At 37.1% G+C, this 17,413-nt stretch overlaps 1 protein-coding gene across 1 annotated transcript in view; it reads left to right on the forward strand.

Annotated features, from left to right (window-relative positions):
• Positions 1 to 15,746, forward strand: part of ABCA12 (ATP binding cassette subfamily A member 12) — a 199,192-nt gene extending 183,446 nt beyond the window's left edge. Inside the window, exons 45-53 of the mRNA XM_032278308.1 lie at positions 585 to 789; positions 2,476 to 2,585; positions 2,885 to 3,026; positions 4,044 to 4,178; positions 6,489 to 6,592; positions 8,461 to 8,553; positions 9,718 to 9,823; positions 13,058 to 13,195; positions 14,653 to 15,746. Coding sequence (XP_032134199.1) covers positions 585 to 789; positions 2,476 to 2,585; positions 2,885 to 3,026; positions 4,044 to 4,178; positions 6,489 to 6,592; positions 8,461 to 8,553; positions 9,718 to 9,823; positions 13,058 to 13,195; positions 14,653 to 14,760 — 1,141 coding nt within the window. The 3' untranslated portion in view covers positions 14,761 to 15,746. The remainder of the gene's footprint in view (positions 1 to 584; positions 790 to 2,475; positions 2,586 to 2,884; positions 3,027 to 4,043; positions 4,179 to 6,488; positions 6,593 to 8,460; positions 8,554 to 9,717; positions 9,824 to 13,057; positions 13,196 to 14,652) is intronic.
• The last annotated feature ends 1,667 nt before the right edge of the window (positions 15,747 to 17,413 follow it).

The raw sequence follows: 17,413 nt of genomic DNA on the forward strand, positions 1-17,413 counted from the left end.
CTCAGCCTTCCAAGCAGATGGGACTATAGGCATGTGCCACTATGCCTGGCTAATTTTTGTATTTTTAGCAGAGATAGAGTTTTGCCATGTTGGCCTGGCTTGTCCCAAACTCCTGACTGCAGGCGATCTGCCTGCCTGAGCATCCCAAAGTGCTGGGATTATTGGTATGAGCCACTGCACCCAGCTGAGAGGATTTTTTAAAAAGATGATCATTGGTCTTAGCTTTGTAGGTGATGAGTTTCCTAATGCCTGTGGAGTTCCTTAGTTCCTCTTTTAGGAATCAACCTTCAAACACATACTCACTTCCTTATTACTGAAATTGGAATTATAAATCTTAACAGTGGACCTGTAAACATTTAAGGCAGGGAGAACAAAAGCTGTTTCCCAAATATCATAGTGAATACAGTAAAGAGAGTCTATACAGATTTCTTATGTTATCTGAGTAGCATAATTGATTACAACTGTAAAAGATGTCTAATGATGAGTAGTATGCTGTTAGTGACATGAAAACCTATTAAAACCTGTCAGAATTGAGTGGTGTCATTTCAAAATTACTGATGTAAAATCACTGGGTCCATTTTTAGGCTCTTCCTCAGAAAATTTAATTCTTCACCTGTAAGGGAGACAACAGACGAGGATGAAGATGTGCGGGCTGAGAGGTTAAGAGTTGAGAGTGGTGCGGCTGAATTTGACTTGGTCCAACTTTATCATCTCACAAAGACCTACCAACTTATCCACAAAAAGATTATAGCTGTAAACAATATCAGCATTGGGATACCTGCTGGAGAGGTAAAAAACTGTGTTTTGTCTACCTGTCCTTTTCGTTGGCATACTACGTGACAAGTTAAAATCTTAATTGCCTGGGCACGGTGGCTCACACCTGTAAGTCTCAGCACTTTGGGAGGCTGAGGTGGGCAGATCACTTGAGGTCAGGAGTTTGAGATCAGCCTGGCCAACATGGTGAAACTGCGTCTCTACTAAAAATACAAAAATTAGCTAGGCGTGGTGGTACACATCTGTAGTTCTGCCTAGTCAGGAGGCTGAGGCAGGAGAATTGCTTGAACCAGGGATGTGGAGGCTGCAGTGAGCCAAGATCACACCACTGCACTCCAGGCTAGGCAACAGAGTGATTCCATCTCAAAAAAAGAAAAAAATCTTAATTATTTTCCCACAGTTTTTTCTAGCAATATAAAAGTTAATCTGAATATTTCCATGGGAAAAAATAAACACATGCATATATATATATATATATATATATACATACATACACATATCTATACATACACATGTATATGTGTATACATATACAGTCATCCCTCTGTATCCATGGGAGACTGGTTCCAAGGATATCAAAATCCACAGAAATCCACAGATGCTCAAGTTACTGACATAAAATAATGTAGTATTGCATATAATCTATGCACATCCCACTGTACACTTTAAATCATCTTTAGATTGCTTATAATACCCAGTGCAATGTAAATACTATGTAAATAGTTGTTGTAGTGTATTGTTTAGGGAATAAGAACACAGGAAGTCTGTACATGTTCAGTACAGATGCTTTGTTTCCCCCCGAATATTTTCAATCCATACTTGGTTAGATCTAAAGATTAGAAACCCACGGGTAAGAAGGGCTGACTGTATATATATTGTACACATGTCCAGGTATGAAGTTGGTGCAAAAGTTAATATTATGTACCCAATGAGACTTCCCAGTAGGCAGAAGGAATTCAACAAGTCCTACCCCACAGCAAGTCCTGGGCCCGTTCCTACTGTCCACTTGCTCTGGGGTACATTTTGGACAGGAAGCCCGTTCAGGGTGCTGTATTCAGCCTTTCACTTCCATTCCTCCTCAAAAAACATCATAAAGACATCAGTTTTCAGAAGTGAGGTCCTAGTACTGCATCTGTTTATTTATATGCTTGCCATTTTCACAGTAGCAATATTAAGTAAGGCAGCATTGGAAAGAGAATGCAAATATGGCTACGCCACTTAGTTTTCCAAGCAGAGCTGCAAACTACACGCATCAAATTTATTTGACAATATGAAAAAACTATTGCCTCAATAGCTTATTCAGTAAAGTTGTGACTTTGTGTAAATAATGTGAAATCTATAAATATAATTACTTTGTTGGGATAGCAGATCTTATTTGTGGGGTATTTGATCATGTCACAGAGAGGGATGATATAACATAAATATGTAAAATAGGTCCTATGTGTGTGTGTGTGTATATATATATATATATATATATATATATATAAATGTTTAGATGGTTAAAGGAAAAAGGATACATATTATCCATTTGTTTTAGAAGAGAAAGTTTTATCAAGAGCACTACACTATCCATGAATAATTCCAGTGATTTATTTTTCTCAGTAATTTATTTCACCCAGAGAGAAGAGGGAAAGAGATACAAAAGCAATATGTCATGGGTTTGGACTAAGGTTTACATCTTCTTTTTCTCCCTCAAACCAGTGTTTTGGCCTTCTTGGAGTGAATGGAGCAGGAAAGACCACTATATTCAAGATGCTGACAGGAGACATAATTCCTTCAAGTGGAAACATTCTGATCAGAAATAAGACTGGGTATGAAAAGCTAATGCTTCCATGTACTGGGTACAATGTAATTTAATGAGAAAAATAATTGAAATGAACATTTATGTTATTTTGTGGTGATATTTTTCAATCCTTAGAGGAGAAAAAACTATTAAGGTGGGTGGAAATGTTTAAACGTTTAAGTGTGAATCTGATAGTGGGGTTATTTTATCCCTTTTATCAAAGTCACTGACCACCATGACCAAAATAGAGCTACCTTCCTGGCATTTGGGAACCAGGAGGGATGAATCTTTTGAAATTCATCTGTGTTTTTGATTCTCTCAATTCAGATCTCTGGGTCACGTTGATTCTCACAGCTCATTAGTTGGCTACTGTCCTCAGGAAGATGCTTTAGATGACCTGGTAACTGTGGAAGAACATTTGTATTTCTATGCCAGGGTACATGGAATTCCAGAAAAGGATATTAAAGAAGTGAGTACAAGTGTGAAAAACTAGTTAATTTGAAACCATTATTGTTTCTGCAGTCATCCCCCTTGCCCCACAATTCCCCACAAAACCAACTGGAAAACTATGTCATTTCCTTCTGGCAGTGGCAAAGGCAATGAGTCCCTCTTAGTTCGGTCTTCTGTATTACATATGCACCTATAAAGTTAGCTTTACAAACTCCTTGCCCCGTGTTTGTTCAGTTACCCTTTGAAGAACTATATCAAATAGAGGATCACACTTGCATTAGGCTCTGGGCTAAGCATTGGTTGGTGATGTCTGTACATCTTTTAGTGTTTGGATTAACACTGACACATAGCATTAATGGCAAAATGCCCAAGCAAAATAGATTAGTTTCCACTTTGGTTTCTGATCTGTGGCTTTATATCTCCCTGCAACTGTTTGCCATTTTAATGAGATGGCTAACCCTTAGGGCAGTTTCTTCTGCTTTTGCAATCCTGAGGACCTGTTGTTTAAGTTCAGCTAGGATTTCATTATTTGCCAGGACTATTTAACTACAGAAATAACTACAAGAACTCATGCTTCCTAATGTGCTAAAGTTTTGATATTGGGTCAGTTTTAAATAGACTTAAAGCCTTTGTGACAACTCACCCCTCAGTAAGAAGAAAGAGGAAGCAGTGATAACAGTCGGTGTGAACCTTGCCTTGTGAATTCTGTTTTAGCTCTATTAAGCCTTACTAGAGAATCTTGTGGTCACGCAGCAGAAAGCTCAATCTGCAATTGTAAACACACGGACCTATTTGGTGGGGGAGGGAATCCCATCTGAAAATAAGCCTCTAAAGAAATCTCTTTAAATAAACTATGAATCCTTAAGTGATTCTTTGAAAATAAAAATAAAATCTATGTTGAATTTAAGTGTTTTCATTTTTTCCAGATATATTCTCCATGATAAAATTTTCTTCCCATGACCATCTTTTTTCCATTTAGTGCTTCAAGGGTTTTGGCACAGGAAGGTCAACCTAGTTCCTCTTTTATTGCCCACAGATTGTTCATAAACTCCTTAGGAGACTTCACCTGATGCCCTTCAAGGACAGAGCTACCTCTATGTGCAGTTATGGCACAAAAAGAAAATTATCCACTGCCCTGGCCTTGATAGGGAAACCTTCCATTCTACTGCTGGTAAGAGAATCATTATTTAAAAAGAATACTCCATAATTAGAACAACATATCTGACAGTGCATGTTAACATTTCATCATCATCACGTCAACATTTATTGAGGTCTCACTATGTGTTAGCTATTATACAAAGCACTTTATGTGTACTATCTCAATGAAGGAATTTATATCAGTAAATAGTTACCATAACAATATGCCCTCAAAATGTTTTAACTGAAAGCAATGGCTTAGTGCGTTTCAGAGGAAACACTGGCATGGAAATGGTAAGTGAAACAAATTCAGGATACTCATATAAGTAAGTAAAGTTATGGGACATGGTAGAATTTGATTCCCACCTATTGAAGAAATCATCTCTCTCTATTAGGAACTCAGCAGGTGAACTCACATTTTCCAGCTTCAACTATGGAGGACAGGCACATTTTAGGACAATGTGTTGTGCTAAAATTTTATTTGCTTGTTACTTAAAAATATGAGTTATCTAGCTTAGGATGTGATGGATATCATATTATTTCATCTGAACTGGGGGATGGGTAGGGTGGGGAAGAAATGAATTCCACATTTACATTTTTCTTAAGAGCTGGAAAATTTAATTGATCGCCTGGAAATATAAATTACATCTAGTAGTGATGTAATATTCTGCACCCAAGTCTAACTTTGTGGAAGAGTGTTTATTTCAGAGAAATACACTTGCCCTTATTTTAGAAAATCCCCATCATTCAGGGACCTCCAAACTCATAAAGAGCCTTAACTATAAGGAATCATAATGCAGTTATAAGTCACCACATTATTTCAGGGATTAAGTCATAGAGTGGATCAAATCATTTAAACTGCCAGATAGAATGATGCACAGCCCATCTTTCTATAATACCAAAAGCTTATAATGCATTATATCTCTGCCATTCAACGCTTATAATGGAATTGTATTGTGTAAATGTTCCTTAAATTGAACAAAACAATCATTAGGCACCTCTATGAAATAACAGATGTAAAGTACTTTAAAATGTTAAAAGTTTTCTATTAACATTATGTATTAATGAACCAAACTGAAATATAGACTATGAAAGATACCAAGTTTTCTTCTGTATGCATCTACTTAATATGCTGTCTTCTTCAAAAATAGGAGCAATGACAATGTATTCTTTGTTTTGCCAAATTAACACTGATTTCTTTATTTTTAAAAAATTATTTAACTACAATTTTAATTGACACATAATAATTACAGTGTGATATTTTGATTCCTATATACAATATGCAATGATCAAATCAGAGTAATTAGCTTATCTATCACCTGAAACATGTATCCTATCCTTGTGTCGGGAACATTCAAAATCCTTTCTTCTAATTATTTGAAAATATACAATAAATTATTGTTAACTATAGTCAACCTACAGTGCTACAGATCACTAAAACTTATTCCTTTTGTCTAGTTGTAATTTTGTATTCATTAACCAATCTCTATCCTCCTTTCCCGGCTACCCCTCTAGCCTCCAGCAATCACTATTCTGCTCTTTACTTCTGTGAGCTCAACTATATTAGCTTCCATATAATCCATTCCTTTCAAATTTAACACCTTTCTGTGAAAACAAGCCTCTAGTTATGTACATATTTTTGTTACAAGTATATTTTTAAATTTTTACCTAATCTTGACCTATAATTTGTTTTTTTAACCATCTGTCAAAATCTGTTATTGTGTTTAGATTATCCATTGCTACATTTTCTAATTTTATGTCTGAATGATTTTTCATAACATAATTTACTTTGAAAAATAATGTATATCTTTCTACTTGGCAATTTCTGCAAATCTTGTTTTTATTTCCCAAGGAGTGTTAAATTTCAATTAATAACAGAAAACTAAAAAGATACCTCAAACAAATTAACTGAAATATCAAATTATGTTCTTTCTGCTTCACATAGCATATTATCACTCATAGCCACAATTCTGCTATTAGAAGCAGAGTGGTAATCTTGTTAATATGGCTTATATATATGTGGCAAGGTAGAATTAAATGTAAAAACTCTGCTTTGCCAGTAATTGAAGTGGATTTTTTTTCCAAAGAAACGTAAGAGACGGAAGTAAAGTAACAGGATGTCAACTTCAGGGAGACACTTTTTAAAACAGATTGACAATTTTAAATGATTAATTTTGAGCTTTTCGACAGCAGCAGAAAGAAGCCTATTAAGTATAAAACAAGTTAGTCACGGGACCTCAAAAAGTGATCTCTGTTCTAGGGAAGTGAAACACAGTGATTCATGTAAAGAACTTCATCAAAATTTAATTAATTTGATAAATTTTTCTTGTAACTTTCTATTAAGGATGAGCCGAGCTCTGGGATGGATCCGAAGTCGAAACGGCACCTCTGGAAGATCATTTCAGAAGAAGTACAGAACAAATGTTCCGTCATCCTCACGTCTCACAGGTAAACTGAGTGGAATCTTTAAAGTGAATCCACACAATCTTAGGATGACAGATGGGAAAAGGTAATCCTGTATAACATATATGTAGACGATGAATGCCCACAATTGTATCAAACTATTTTATGTTTATAGTCATAGAAGCAATTCAGGCAGGTTTCGTGGTGAGAATACAATTCCTGTGGTAGGACAGCGTCTAAGGTCTATGCAGTCTTTTTAACATCAAATTTCTCATGACTTACGGCCCTCTAAATTCATCTATGGCTCCCTATTGCCTGCCAAAGTTCAGAATCCTTAGGCTCAACATGTGAGGCCCTCTATTCTCTGGCCTCATCTTAAATTCTCAGTCTTTTCCCCTGCATACCCTCTCCTATCAGTCAATCTGAACGACTCCTGGTTCTGTATTCTTCCCATCTCCAGGCCCCTTCTCTGGCTGTGTTTTCTACTTGAAATAGTCTTTTTTTTTTTTTTTAAGACAGAGTCTCCCTCTGTCACCCAGGCTGTAGTGCAGTGGCATAATATCCGCTCACTGCAATCTCCACCTCCCAGGTTTAAGCGATTCTCCTGCCTCAGCCTCCCACGTAGCTGGGACTACAGGTACTGACCACCATGCATGGATAATTTTTATATTTTTAGTAGAGGTGGGGTTTCACCATGTTGGCCAGGCTGGTCTCAAACTTCTGACCTCAAATGATCCACCCACCATGACCTTCCAAAGTGCTGGGATTACAGGCATGAGCCACCATGCCCAGCCTGAAATGGTCTTTTCACAAAGTCTCTCCAAGTTCTAATCTTACCAGTCCTTCCAGACCAGCTCACATGCCTCTCCTCCATGAAGCGGACACTTCCAATCAGCTAAGTATAAGAGACATTAAATCATTTGATCTGTGCTTCTCTTATGAGGATGGCCTTGTCTTATAATTTATATTAAGTTTATGTTTGTATTATAATTGTCATATAGTAGGAAAAGTCTTCAATTTGCTTATTATCAAGAAACTTGTTTATATCGTAGCTTTGCCCCAGCATACTGGAGCCAATCATTTAATTTCCATTAACTGTTGTATGAGGTGGACAGGGTAATACCTAAAATTACCTCCAATTATAATAGACCATGAAATTAGAGCCTGTATAATCAAGTATAGGCTAACTAGTTATAAATCCAAAAATAGGAAGGCCAACAGAATATGGGGTGTGAAGCATAATGAAAAAAACTTAGTGTTATTTTGAAAACATTTCTGAGAAAGTGTAGGTCTCGAATCAAAGCTTGAAAGAAATATTAGGTTTGATGGAGGGGGCATTCCCGGTGAAAGAGAGATGGCCTTGAGTTTTAGAAGAAACAGTAATAAACCTTATCTGAAGACATTTAATTTATATTTTAAAAGATTGTTTTTTGTTCTCCTTTAAGAGAACTAAAAACTAAAAGAGAATCAAGAAACTAGGCCAGGCATGGTGGCTCATGCCTGTAATCCCAGCACCTTGCATGGCCAAGGCAGGAGGATTGCTTGACCCCAGGAGTTCAAGACTGGCTTGGGCAACATGGCAAGACCCCCATCTCTACAAAAAAAAATAAAAATAAAAATTAAAATTAAAATATTAGCCAGATGTGGTGGTGCACGTCTGTTGTCCCAGCTACTCAGGAGGCTGAAACAGGAGGATCATTGGAGCAAAGGAAGTCAAGGCTATAGTGAGCCATGTTGAAGCTACTGCACTCTAGCCTGGGCAAGAGTAAGACTCTATCTCAAAAAATAAAATAAAGAAAAGAAAGCAACTAAAATAGTATTTCCAAGTGCCATAATGAAACAATTATGTTTATGCTCATGAACTTCAACCCAAGTTTTCTGTGCCCTGAATATAACCCTTCTCTGTCTTTTAGCATGGAAGAATGTGAAGCCCTCTGTACCAGGCTTGCCATTATGGTGAATGGAAGGTTCCAATGTATTGGATCTTTGCAGCACATAAAGAGCAGGTGACGAACAAATGCCATTGTTTAACAGATGGTAGTAGGTCATTAATCTGATGGTGCTCTACTCAGGTTCAAGGATTATCTCAGCAGCCTGAGTAGTAAAACTACAATGGACAAGCCAATCTTTGGAAGCTAGTCATTGACTCACCTTAAATTTAAATTATTTTATTGGTGATTTGATGAATTTTTACTTAAATATTTTAGTTAACTCAAATTTATTTAATGCATAAGTTTAACTCATAAATGTATTTTAGTTAACTCATAAATTTAGAAGGCCAAAGCTAAAAAAATAAGTAAGTAATAAATAATTCACAACCAAAATACTCTCAGTTCTAGTATTTACCCAATAATAAATTAGATCTTGACAAGTAAATGAAGGCATAGATTATATCTAGCGTATTCATTTGCCATCTGCACAGGCTTTCAGTAAGCTACTTAACATTCGTACCACATTCAAAACCTTTTAATCAAGAATACATTGTAGAAATGAGCATAAATATCATATTACTATCAGATTTAAATTGATAGTTGATAACACCAGAGTGTACATGCATTTATACATATCTGTGTTAATCTGCAAACTTCAGAATATTTTATACTTTTCTCTGTAACAAGTTGACTTTCTTGCAAGATAGTATTGACCAAAACAAGGAAAAAAGGAATGAAAGAGGCATTATGTTGCTCTTACAGTCTGTTGTGACTTCTTTACAAACTCTATTCTTGGTGCAAACAGTTAGCTAACACATTGATTTAATAGTTATTTTTAAAACCCAATAACTCTAATTTTTACTGTTGACACCAAATCTCCAGTGGCCTGCTTCTCAAGACCTTGCTTACTTTAAGCTAAAAAGTATCTAACTGCAGAAATTGACATCCGTTGCCAATTCATGAATGTCATAGAAAGCCAAGATTTTATGTTTTCTTTTTAACACAATTTTTGCCCAAAGACTCTGATTTTATATAGAGATAGAAAAAAATAAAAAATCATAGCAGTACACTATTTCCAGTTTGCAACATGCCCTGAACTTTTATGGCAAAATGACAGTCTTTATATAAAGAAAGGGGGCTGTAATGGTTGGCTTGGGTCCTGTTTCATTATCTAGAATTTCAGGGGAGCTATTTCAGCAAAATGTAACTCATATCATATTTCGCACTTTTTCTTTCTAGGTTTGGACGAGGATTTACTGTCAAGGTTCACTTGAAGAATACCAAAGTGAGCATGGAGACCCTCACGAAGTTCATGCAGCTGCACTTTCCAAAAACATATTTAAAAGTAAGTGATTGATGGCTGGGTACAGTGGCTTATGCCTGTAATCTCAGCACTTTGGGAGGCCATGGGGGCGATCACTTCAGGTCAGGAGTTCGAGACCAGCTTGGCCAACGTGGTGAAACCCCATCTCTACAAAAAATACAAATTAGCTGGGCGTGATGGCACATGCCTGTAATCCCAGCTACTCAGGAGGCTGAGGCAGGAGTATTGCTTGAACCAGAGAGGCAGAGGTTGCAGTGAGCTGAGATCATGCCACTGTACTCTAGCCTGGGTAACAGAGTGAGGCTCTGCCTCAAAAAAGAAAAAAAAACCAACAATGTAAGTGATTGTCTTGCCTTTTGATCTTGACTAATTTTAATAGTAATAATCTAATATCATAGCAATGTTTGCGATTTCCAAGTGATTACAACTTTACTATTAATTTTAATATATTTATTAGTTCAAGATGTGTAAGATATGCCAAAGCATACTTAGTATGAAAAAATAGTATCTTCAATTAATTATATATTTTTGTAGCTATTTAAAGTTAACATAGTTCTTTCACACACATGTATTTTTATTTCTTCTTCACAAAGGATTTATGATCATATTGTATTAGTTTTCAAGTTATATACCGTACTAGTCTACTCATTATATACATTAGGGAACTGAGGTATGACAGGTATTATATGACCAAGGGCATTTCTTCCTAGGGAAAAAAAAAACAAAATACAGAATTCCAGAATGATCATCTTCTTTTCCCCCCTCATTTGAAAGATAAGCCCACAAAAGTTGGAGCAGGACTGAGTAGAAATCAAGTTCTGGACTAGATGAAATATTGTATAATTGATTTCATCTCACATATGCATAGGCGTGGGACTGACACACATGGATATATGTATAGATACCTAACATAGCACATAATTAAAATAAATGTACTTGACTGGAAAAGTTATCATTATCACATCTTTGATATACAGGCAATTTGTAGAAGATGATGATGGCAAATGATTGTTTTTGAAAGGAAACTAGATGTGAAAGGAAATCAGATATGGAATGATAAAAATAAATTGGAAAGTCTAGGGCTGAGGCCCAGTTGTGCCCATGTGATTCCCAGCAAGACATTTAAAGTCTCTGAGCCTCATTTTTCTCATTTGTAAATAGGAATACAGGAGTGTCCCTGTATCCATGAGTGTTACATTCCAAGACTTCCAGTGGATGCCTGAAACTATAGATAGTACGAAATCTGGTACACAGTATGTTTTTTCTTATATAGAAACAGACAGGTAGCTTCTACAACATAGATACCCTGGACAAAGGAATAATTCACGTGCCAAATGGAGTAGTGCAAAATTAGATCACACTACTCAGAAAGGCATGCAATTTAAAACTTATGAATTATTTTTGTGTTTTTCCATTTAATAATTTTGAAACTTGGTTGATAACAGGTAACTGAAATAAGGGAGTACTACTATAATAACATTTACTTCACAAAACTGATGTGAGAAATAAATGATAAAGTATACGCAAAGACACTCTATAAATTATGACACGATGTTAATTTGAAGTGATTTTAGAGAAAATAAACTGCATTTTAAAAAGAATTATTTTATCTTCATAAAACCTCTGCCTTAAAAAGAATTTTTTTAAGACACAGGGTCTTGCTATGTTGCCCAGGCTAGAGTGCATGATCATAGCTCACTGCAGCCTTGAATTCCTGGGCTCAAGGAATCCTTTCGCCTCTGCCTCTCCAGAACTAAGCATATAGGCATGTGCCACCATGCTCCACTAAGTTTTGTATTTTTTGTAGAGACAGAATCTCACTGTGTTGCCTAGACTGGTCTTGAACTCCTGGCCTCAGGCAATCTTTCTGCCTTGGCCTCCCAAAGCACTGGGATTACAGGTGTGACTCACCGCACTTGGCCTAGTTTTCACAATTCTTATCAAAGCTTATTTTCTATGATCTAAATCTAAATCAAATTTAAAAGTAAAATGACATCTTTCTTGCAAAAATTGTATTGTTAGTAACGCTTTTTCTTTTTGTGGATTTCTCTGTTGAAATCTGTGTTGTTTCACTGAGTGATGAAATTACATTCTCCCTGGTCTGTTCTTCATGGGACCAGGGCTATACAAGGCAAATGCAGCGATAATAAAAAGTCTGATTTGACCCTAAGCAGACCACTCTTTACAAACCTGTGGTGGTTTCTAGACGTCTAGAAAGAAAATAGCCAAAACAACAGTCTGAGAGCAAAGGTAGGCAAGATGGCCTGATTGTAGTAACAGATATAATGCAACTACATGTGGATGGGAGATGCTAAGCAATGCACAAAGGAGGAGGAGAAGGGTCCTAAATCCAGACTGCCCATGTGATTCCCAGCAAGACATTCCCATCAAGACTGAAATACATGGTCTTGATCTGATTCATTGGGGTCACAGAGGTAGATTCTGGAATAAGAAAATGTCCTGATCCCACTCGTATTAGCCAAGATTATCCCAGCTGCTTCGTGCCAGGAAGTAAGTGTACACAGAGTTTCTTGGCTTCTGAAGAGGCTGTTGCAGTAACTAAGATGTGGAGTAATAAGCATCAAGTTAATAATATTGGTGGTGCAAATAGAGAGGAAAGGTTACATTTGAGAGGTATTTTAAAGGAAAAATAAATAAGATCTAGTAACTGATTAAATATCCCGAAAAGCAAATTGTTAAAGATACCCCAAGGCAATAAAAATGGTTTATACTAAGTAGATGGTGATGCTAGTGACCAAAATACTGAAATTGAAAAGAATTTTAGGGTGAATTGGGAAAAGAATGAGCTGTCATTTGAAGGCGGTTCAATGCTTTTGAAGTCTACTGTCTTTAGCCAATATAAATGGAACTGCTAATTTTTACCCTTTTAGAACAATTGTAACACAAAAATGAAATGTCTTAAAATTGAGCACTGAGAAGGGGTATGTGAGATGAGCGTAATGTGACATGTGAAATACCATTCCACAGATTCTTTCCCAAGCAAGATTATAATGACTTTATAACGTCACATGAATAAATGCTTTGGAGTTGTCATTAACTTTTAAATTTGTTTTCTCTTTGACATTCACAAAACTTTCCTCTCATCTTTGCAAGCTCTTAGTTTCACTATATACTGTAGCATCATTTTCAGTGGAATAAATTCAATATTTTCCTGAACTCCTTGTACAGTTATGTCTAGCCATGTCAATATTACCAGACATTGCAAACTAAATTTTTTTCCTTTGGTTCCCATAGGATCAGCACCTCAGCATGCTCGAGTATCATGTACCAGTCACGGCAGGAGGAGTCGCAAATATTTTTGATCTGCTAGAAACCAACAAAACTGCTTTAAATATTACAAATTTCTTAGTGAGTCAGACTACTCTGGAAGAGGTAAGATATATACATACATAATCAATGTGCACAATGTCACATATTATGATGCATTCTGGTTATTTCTTTTTAATAACATTCAATTTGTTTTTAATTGAATTAATATCTAATCTTGCACCTGAAAAACTTAGCAAAGAGCCTAATTTTTAACTTAATTTGGGGATATTTTAAAAAAGATGTGAAAGATTAACTTTTCCATTTGATAAGACATCTATATCTATAAAGTTAATTATACGTATACATAAAGCAAAAAGATAAAACCAAAACCCCACTATTTTCACATACATAACAAACAGCTGTTAACACTTTCCTTCCTTCTTCCATGGTAGGGTTCATAAAGAACATTTCTACTGATTGGCTTCCTGGATTAGAGTTGGATAGGGTAATTAGAATTTGGTGCCAGACCTTTAGATCTGTTAAATTCAGGCAATTAAAGTGGTAAATGTAGAATCCTTCCCATTCACTTACATCATCTGTCTTAATTACATTTGCATTCAATAACTAGAGACTTATTAGGTCATCCTTTATCACCTTTGTACTGTCTTAATTTTGCACAGCTCAACCAACATGACATATAGTAAGTTGGATTATATCTGTTATTGGACTGGGTCTGAAAATAAGGCTGTTAGGGGTCAGTATATGGTGCTGCATTTGATGCACAACTTTCCTTGTGGAACTTTAGGCATTTTAATGGGGGGTTTAGACAATCATGACTTTGCCGAAAATGAAGACTTAGTCTTTGACTTATGACCAACAACCAGCACCGTGGCAAAAAATAGACTCTTGATAGATATTGGATGAAACTATGACTAATAGTTTTAAAGACTTTAAACAAAGTGAAAAGATCTGCCTGTTAAGTAATTGGCTTACTGAAATTTTATCTTAGTGCATTAACTCTTGAAACTAGTGAAATTTCTCTCAACATTTCTACATAATCATTCAATAAGGGCATAGGACTGGGCTCCCTGTTTATCATAGGAGCCATATCTGTCTCATAGAGATGTCAATGTAGATCATATGAATGCAGAAATGTGGCTATAGAAATAGTCAACTATGGCTTCAGATTGACATGATTATAAATAAAGTCACAGTCATAAATATGGTCATAGACATAGGTGCTGTTTTCAAATTCCAGGTGATTTGATTTTCTGAAAGGACTCCTAGTGCAAGCGTGTATATATGTGTAGGCAGGCCCCTATAGACTCTAGTTTTATAAAGCTAGGGTTTGGATTTTATAAGGTCCTGCCCACACAGATATATACAGGCTTGAACTAGGAGAGAGGAGAGAGAGGGGAGAGAGTAGACGGGAGAGACAGAGAGAGAGAGAGAGTAAAGAGTGGTGGGGGTTGGGGGGGAGAGGGAAGAAGGGAAGGAGGGAAGGGAATAATTCATTATTAACTTCATTTCTTCCTTTGGCTTAGCAGGCACTAATGACTTTATTTTCCCTGAAAAATCAGGTTTTCATCAACTTTGCCAAAGACCAAAAGTCCTATGAAACTGCTGATACCAGCAGCCAAGGTTCCACTATAAGTGTTGACTCACAAGATGACCAGATGGAGTCTTAACACTTCCAGCAAATAACCTCAGCATATGACACCAATGGCTTCATTTTGAAGAAAAGCCACAGAGGATACACTTCCACAAGATATCTTCATTTTAAAGTATTATAATGTATGGAAAGTTACAATTGTGTAAGACTAACAATTATAAAAGGAAATGTTTCCTTCTAAGGTCAGTGAGTGTTGTTGCTACTGAAACGAATTCTTGTATACTCAACACTGTGAGCATGCCAATGTATATGCTGGTGATTCTTATGCAAAGCTGACGCCACCTCAAGATGACTATCTTAATTTATTACTTTCAATAAAAAGACAGCTTAAAAGGCATGGATATTAGTAGTTGAAAAATAAGAGTGGAGAAGAAAAGTCAGGTGGTTTCTGGCAGGTACCACCCGGCAAACAAACAAAATAATTTATTGCCAGAAACTACCAGAATGAACATCATCATGAATACATGACTCTGCTGTGATGTGTAAACTGCTAAGGGCCAAATGAACATTTGCAGAGCAGTGAGCACAATGTTTACAATGTATGTGTATGTTACTTTCAGCACCTGTGAATGTGTGGGGACATACTGAACCCGAAAAAGTGTCAAGGATGCAACAGAGAGGGCAGTTTACCCTGGTGGTAAACGGAACCTAGATTCACTCCTGCCATGCCTTGCCAATAGTAAGCTGCAGGGTGGAGCAAGAAGTCACTTGCTCTGTGGGGGGGAGGAGGGGAGAATGGGTGTGTCAGCTGGGTAGCTACAAACCCTGAAAAGAGAATCCATGTACTGCTGGCAGACAATATTTTTTAAAAGCTCTTTCAGAAACCCTCGTATTTTGGGTTTCTCCTCAGGAAACATTCCTGTGGAGGGAAAATGAATATGAAGATAATTTTCAGCTTAATTATCTGGCTGACCCAGAATCGTGTGTATGGCTATAGGATAGACTTCTTTTTTTTTCTTTTTTTTTTGAAGCAGACAGAGACTCACTCTGTCGCCCAGGCTGGAGTGGCACCATCTTGGCTCACTGCAACCTCCGCCTCCAGGGTTCAAGCGATTCTTCTGCCTCAGCCTCTTGAGTAGCTGGGAATACAGGCATGCGCCACCACACCCAGCTAATTTTTGTATTTTTAGTAGAGACGGGGTTTCACCATGTTGGCCAGGCTGGTCTCGATCTCCTGACCTCGTGATCTTCCCGCCTGAGCCTCCCAAAGTGCTGGGATTACAGGTGTGAGCCACAGTACCTGGCCTAGGATAGACTGCTTAATAATGTCAAGTGGCATGGCCCTGGGGAAAGGTGCTTTATGTACCGTGTGGGTTTGTGTATGTGTATGTGTGTGTGCGTGTGTGCGCGCGCGCACACACGTGCACATGTGGGTGTATGTGTGGGTGTGTGTCTATACAAGCTTGTCAGCTTTGGCATGACTGTTTCGAAAACCAATAAACCCAAAGTTTAGAAAAACTCATTCATGTTGTTATTTCATTTGTTAGGGAAGACAAAGGAACCTAAAAATGAGGGTCATGTGGCCCACAAAGTTTCACTTGGTCTGGCCCCTGTTGGCCTCTCTACCCTCATCCCCATCTTTCTCTTTGGCCCTTTGGGATCTGGCCATGCTGCCACTTCCCAGTTTTTCCAGTGCTCCACAGTCCTTCCCATCTCCAGACCTTTGCACAGGCTGTTTTGCTGGGAATGCTCTTCCTCCCACACTTTTCACCTGGCTAACAGTCTTCAGAAATGTCATACTTTCTCAGAGAAGCCAGACCGCCCGGCTTTCTCATTTTAAATCCAGTCCACTGTTCTAATAATAATATATACTTTGTTGTTCCTCCCAACCTCCTACTTTTCTGTCAGAGCATGCATCATCATTTGTAATAAATCCAGACTAACTAACTAATTATATATACATATGTATATTGACAGATGGCAACACAATTTCTTTCAGGATGGAAAATGTCTTTGCTGAATGTAATATGTAGATACGCCTTTTGGAGTAGAAGGTATAACTCTGAGAGCATGGGTATCTCCAGGAGCCCAACTGACAAAATAGATAGCCAAGCTCCGTGAAAGCATAAAAGGAATTTGTTTGCTGTTCGTTGTCTTTGTTGTGGTTGGCTGGTTGTTTGCTTGTTTCTGAACAATGGTAGGAAGGGAAGAAAAAGAAAAGGAGAGAAGGAGTTAATTTTAGTTAACTCCAGATGGATTAAAGACTTAAATATAAGACCTAACACCATAAAAACCCTAGAAGAAAACATAAGCAAAACCATTCAGGACATAGGCATAGGCAAGGACTTCATGACTAAAACACCAAAACATTGGCAACAAAAGCCAAAATAGACAAATGGGATCTAATTAAACTCCAGAGCTTCTGCACAGCAAAAGAAACAATCATTAGAGTGAACCGGCAACCAACAGAATGGGAAAAAATTTTTGCAATCTACCCATCTGACAAAGGGCTAATATCCAAAATCTACAAAGAACTAAAACAGATTTACAAGAAAAAAATAAACAAACCCATTCAAAAGTGGGTAAAGGATATGAACAGACACTTTTCAAAAGAAGACATATATGAGGCCAACAAACATATGAAAAAATGCTCATCATCACTGGTCATTAGAGAAATGCAAATCAAAACCACAATGAGATACCATCTCACGCCAGTTAGAATGGTGATC

The sequence above is a fragment of the Sapajus apella genome, unplaced genomic scaffold (assembly GCF_009761245.1).
Source record: "Sapajus apella isolate SASKATOON/1434 unplaced genomic scaffold, GSC_monkey_1.0 scaffold10, whole genome shotgun sequence".
Lineage (NCBI taxonomy): Eukaryota > Metazoa > Chordata > Mammalia > Primates > Cebidae > Sapajus > Sapajus apella.